This window comes from Morone saxatilis, unplaced genomic scaffold, assembly GCF_004916995.1.
Source record: "Morone saxatilis isolate NCDOM2014 unplaced genomic scaffold, NCSU_SB_2.0 Contig8, whole genome shotgun sequence".
NCBI classification, from domain to species: Eukaryota; Metazoa; Chordata; class Actinopteri; family Moronidae; genus Morone; species Morone saxatilis.
In genome coordinates this window covers 26,936,669-26,941,268 of record NW_023340257.1, presented here as the reverse complement: position 1 = coordinate 26,941,268, position 4,600 = coordinate 26,936,669, and the positions used below count along the sequence as shown (strand labels likewise).

The window sequence follows — 4,600 nt, the reverse complement described above, 5'->3', positions numbered from 1 at the left end:
GTCAGTAAACAGTCAGTAAACAGGATCTGGACTGACTCCTCCTCCAGCTGTACACGTCTGGACAAGTCCTCCAACACCAGACTTCATTAGAAATCTGACCCAAACTAGAGAAGTCCAGTTTGTATGTGCTGCCTGCAGCTTTCACACATTAATATGAATGAATCAGGTTAATAACTGAGACAGTGAACTCTGTGTTCTGTCTCCTGAGACCACTTTATAAATATTTATATCATATTCTCTCTGATTTCAGTCTAACTTCACTGACTGCAGGTCAGTTTCTGCTTCAGCTGCTTCGTACCAAACTCCATAAGGAAAAGTCTGGTTTTAATTCAGTATGAGAGCTGTTAATGAGTGAGAACCGACCCAGAGTCAGTTCTACCTGTGACAAACTCTTCCGGCCTCCTGCTGTTCACATTAAAGTTGGAATAAACTTATTTGAACTCTGGTTGTTTTTCAGCGGTTGTTTGGAGAACAAGCAGCCGGCGGCGGAGCTCATTCAGCGGGTTGTGATCTGCACTTTCCCCGGTAAACACACCAACCTCTCCGGCTGTCGCAGTCCCTCCTGCCCGGCCTGCTGCTGCTCCTCTCGGGGTCACTCCTCCTCCGGAGCCGCTCTCCTCCTCCGGAGTGTCTCTGGGTTCGGCTCAGCGGACAGGCCGGGTGTCCGCAGGGCGGGCTGCCGCCGGGCTGCCCCTCCGCACACACCGAGCACCTCTTCGCCTCGGTCTCTGGCGGGCTGGACCCGGACCCGCTCCCAGCTCCGGACCCGGACCCGGACCCGGACCGGTGCCGGCCGGTGGCGGCGCTGGCCGGTCTGGCAGTCCGATCGGCGGACCCTGCGGTCGCCATCTTCCCTGGTGAGTCTTCTCTCTCACAACAAACCCCGCCCTCCCGCCAAACACAGCGGGCCGGCGGGGGCGGGGCTACACAATAACCACGCCCACTTATAATGCGTCACCCGCGGTTCGTTCAGGGTGAGTGGGAACTTTCTAAGTCGTATTTAAATTGCTGCATTCAGGATCCCGTTGAACTGTGGGAAAGTATCATCCGCGCATGTCAGTAACGGTTTCTTTTAACTTTATACTTTAATAAATAATAAATAATATATATAATACATATTTACTGAAGTTTATTTCTGTATGTTTTATTGTAATGCACCAAATCACTTGTATGTGAAAACCTACTTGGTAATAAACCCGATTCAGCTTTATTGTGAAAGGATCTATGTTCCGGCCGGCAGGAGGCAGCAGAGCTACCGGAACCGGAAACAGAACCATCGAAGAAGAAGAGGTGAACAACAACAATGGCGGTGCAGAGAGAGAGAGAGAGAGAGAGAGAGTAAAGTTAGAGAGGTAATAATCCTATTTATTAATTATTAATGACAATAATTACACAGATTGAATGTTTATATGAAACTGCAGAGAATGAATGCGGAACCCTTCGGTCAGTGTGGATCAAATTGAGACATTTTATAGGATCTTTGGCTGATAACTGATCAATAAATGGATGATTTGTGATATACAGTATTTATTATTGTTCATAACTTAATATGAGATCAATAAAAGTTTAACTGGCTTCAATAATAGAAAGATGTTTATATTTTATTGTATTTAATTTACAGTTTGAGCTTTATACAAAATAAAATACATTAAATATAAATGAGTAAATGGTAAATGAAAAGGTTTTAATGTCCTGTCTCCTGGTCTGGTTCCAGTCCTGGATGCAGGGCTGCAGGCCGGTGGTGGAGGTGGTCCGTCTGGGCCTGGTCTCCTACCAGGAGGCTCTGCGGCTGCAGCAGGTCTACGTGAACCGCCACCGATCTGGTCCGGCTCACACTCTGCTGCTGTGTCAGCACCCGCCGGTCTACACCACCGGGATCCGCCACAAGCCTTACCCGGCACCCCTGCTGGACCAGCTCCGCCTGCTGGGGGCCGACGTCCACCGCACCAACCGAGGAGGCCTCATCACGTTCCACGGGCCGGGACAGCTGGTCTGCTATCCGGTCCTCAACCTGGGCGGCTTCAAGAAGGTCTGGTTCACTCTTGAGTTTGATGTGGTTTAATGTGACCGGACTCTGGTTCACGTCTGATCTGGTTTCAGAGCGTTCGCTGGTACGTCTGTGAGCTGGAGAAGACCATCATCTCCGTCTGCAGCAGGTTTGGTATCGAAGCGTCGACGTCCCCTCACACCGGAGTCTGGGTCAGAGACAACAAGATCTGCGCCATCGGTACGACAACAACCTCTCCTTCATCCAGTCTGCTAGCATTGTGCTAACAATAGATTAAGATGTGACCGTGTTTCTTTTCTCTTTTAACCATCTTCAAAATGTGGTTGTCTTTCCAACATAGATTAGATTAGCATATAGTACAGAAAAAGAGGAAGTTGACTGTTTGCTCAACTGTGATTGGAGCACAGAGCAAAAGGGGCGGGGCTTAGGATGATGGGTTGAACTGGAAAAGCTGTGGTTGTTCTGATTTGTACTTTCATTCTTCTGTTGTTTTCCAGGAATCCACTGCGGTCGATACGTCACGTCTCACGGTTTGGCTCTGAACTGTAACACCGATATGTCGTGGTTCAGACACATCGTACCGTGCGGTATCGAAGGTAAAGGAGTGACGTCGCTGAGCGCTGAGCTGCAGAGAGACGTTAGCGTGGAGGAGACCATCCCTTACCTGCTGGACGCCTTCAGGGACCAGTTCAACTGTCAGCTGATGGACGGACAGACACCTGAACCTGACGAGGACAGCGGAGAATCGTCGGCGTAGAAACTGACTTTATAGATTAAAACATGACGTTCTGTTTGAACTCGTTCTGTCGGTTTAATCTCTGTGTGCGGAACAGAATGACCTCCAGGATGTGTTCATTTACATGTGGAATCTTGCTAGCTAAAATTAGCCCTCAAATCCCTTTCAAATTAATTAAATTCGTACTTTGAAATTAACTTTTCATGTAAGGTTCAGATTCAATGTTTTGACTGGGTAACTGGGATTGATCCCAAATTGTTTCTGTTTCTACACCTATTCAGTAAACCTAATAAATCTGGTTTCTACAATCTGATCTGGTTTATGTGACGAGGTCTTGGTTCTTAAAAACAGGAGGAGGAGGCGGTTGTACATGAGGGAACAATCCCAAACATAAATCTGATATATGACTAAATATGTTACATACAGTTTATCATATATGTGTATGTATATATAACTTTATACTCATACAGCTCATCAGACTGCATCACCAAGACAATAATACTTAACTCACACAACTAATTTATTTTGAAACCAAAAAATCTAAATTACTTAACTAATTACTCAAACAATTTAATTTATTACTTATTGAACATTTCAATTGTCATAAAAACCCAAAGAAGAAGCAGACTTTTATTTTGAACTTCCTGTTCCTGTTAAACTTTCAGAGTAAAGGTGCCTGTTAGCTGCTAACTGCTAACTGTGTAACTTTAGCCTGTTGCTAACATTAGCCTCCGGTGTGCAGTTTACGGCCGATACTGACAGTGGGACATTTGAGCGCCGGCAGCCATAACAAAGAGGAGAATGTGTGTGAGGTTCAGGGTCCGGTGGAGGAGCTAACACGGTATCAGTGTTAGCCGGTAGCCTCTGTCTGTCAGCATGGGGGACGTTAACGGGGACCTGAACGCCAACTCCCGGTACCGGAGCACCGGCGACCCGCAGGTGGACAAGGCGGTGCACCAGTGGTTGACCTGGGACAAGGTGAGAGTCTGTCCGGGAAGCTGCACACCAAACTTCCCTGTAAAATCTATCATTTTAAAAATACATCGGCTCTTGGTAAACACATGTCGACTCACAGGGTTCAGATACTGAAAGTAATCGATATTTATCATCGTCTTGTTACATCGGCGGGAAAATTACTGATTTGAAAAATACTTTATGTTATTACATAGCAGCTGTGCGGGCTGTATACAGCTGATCTGCTGTGTTCAAGGGGTGTAAGGAAGATCAAAAAAAGAGCTTTTATGTTTAATTTCTGTATGCCGAATTCTTCACTACAATCAACCAGTAAAGAAAACTTATTAAATCCTGTTACTAAGTGTAATTTTAACTTTTGTGAGCAAGTAAATCTAAAACTAGCAGGTTTTAAATGGGAGTTCTGAATGTCGACACAGCGGTGTGTGTGTGGGAGCTGGTTGCAGTCACAGTACAATGTAAAATAAAGTTGAGTGTGTCATTCACAATCATTCACAATCACCCTGTGTGCTGTGTGAGGCCGGGCTCAGGGACTGTGTGCTCCCCGCAGTGCGGAGCTGCAGGCCGGCTGGAGGACAGACAGCAGCCGGTGTGTGTCTGGATCGTGATGGAGATCATCAGGCGATTAAACGGCAGCATGACTCAGCTGTTTTTCTTTATAGGCAGCCAGAAAAGGCCTGTGCAGCTAGTGGCACTCAAAATGATTAATGTGTTTATATTGATGCTTCATCATCATCATCATCAGCCAACCATCTAACTGCTGCCTCCTGTATTCCTCTGTGTGTCTGGAAAACAGATTATTTTAAAGCTTTTATATGAGATATTAAACATTACATTCTCTATCTGTTTATACAAACATTAATATATCAGCTAACATTATATTC

At 45.8% G+C, this 4,600-nt stretch overlaps 3 protein-coding genes across 3 annotated transcripts in view; 2 read left to right on the top strand and 1 right to left on the bottom strand.

Moving 5' to 3' along the window:
* The window catches only part of rnf169 (ring finger protein 169), a gene marked incomplete in the record, with an annotated part of 3,356 nt that extends 2,462 nt beyond the window's left edge, over nucleotides 1-894 (bottom strand). The window contains 1 exon segment of the mRNA XM_035679895.1: nucleotides 540-894. Coding sequence (XP_035535788.1) covers nucleotides 540-849 — 310 coding nt within the window.
* lipt2 (lipoyl(octanoyl) transferase 2) lies at nucleotides 728-3,057 on the top strand. The gene is made up of 5 exons (XM_035679907.1): nucleotides 728-857; nucleotides 1,241-1,352; nucleotides 1,715-2,029; nucleotides 2,101-2,227; nucleotides 2,506-3,057. Exons 3-5 carry the CDS (start codon nucleotides 1,721-1,723, stop codon nucleotides 2,763-2,765), a joined length of 696 nt encoding a protein of 231 aa, XP_035535800.1. The 5' UTR covers nucleotides 728-857; nucleotides 1,241-1,352; nucleotides 1,715-1,720; the 3' UTR covers nucleotides 2,766-3,057.
* A 445-nt stretch (nucleotides 3,058-3,502) lies between these two features.
* Nucleotides 3,503-4,600, top strand: part of pgm2l1 (phosphoglucomutase 2-like 1) — a 9,575-nt gene continuing 8,477 nt past the window's right edge. The window contains exon 1 of the mRNA XM_035679894.1: nucleotides 3,503-3,722. Within this exon, the coding sequence (XP_035535787.1) occupies nucleotides 3,621-3,722 (102 nt within the window). The 5' untranslated portion in view covers nucleotides 3,503-3,620. The remainder of the gene's footprint in view (nucleotides 3,723-4,600) is intronic.

Coding starts and splice junctions, on each gene's coding strand:
- lipt2 (XM_035679907.1), top strand. CDS start 1,721: ATGCAGGGCTGCAGGCCGGTGGTGGAGGTGGTCCGTCTGGGCCTGGTC. Junction 2,030..2,100: donor ACCTGGGCGGCTTCAAGAAG/GTCTGGTTCACT, acceptor ATCTGGTTTCAG/AGCGTTCGCTGGTACGTCTG. Junction 2,228..2,505: donor CAACAAGATCTGCGCCATCG/GTACGACAACAA, acceptor GTTGTTTTCCAG/GAATCCACTGCGGTCGATAC.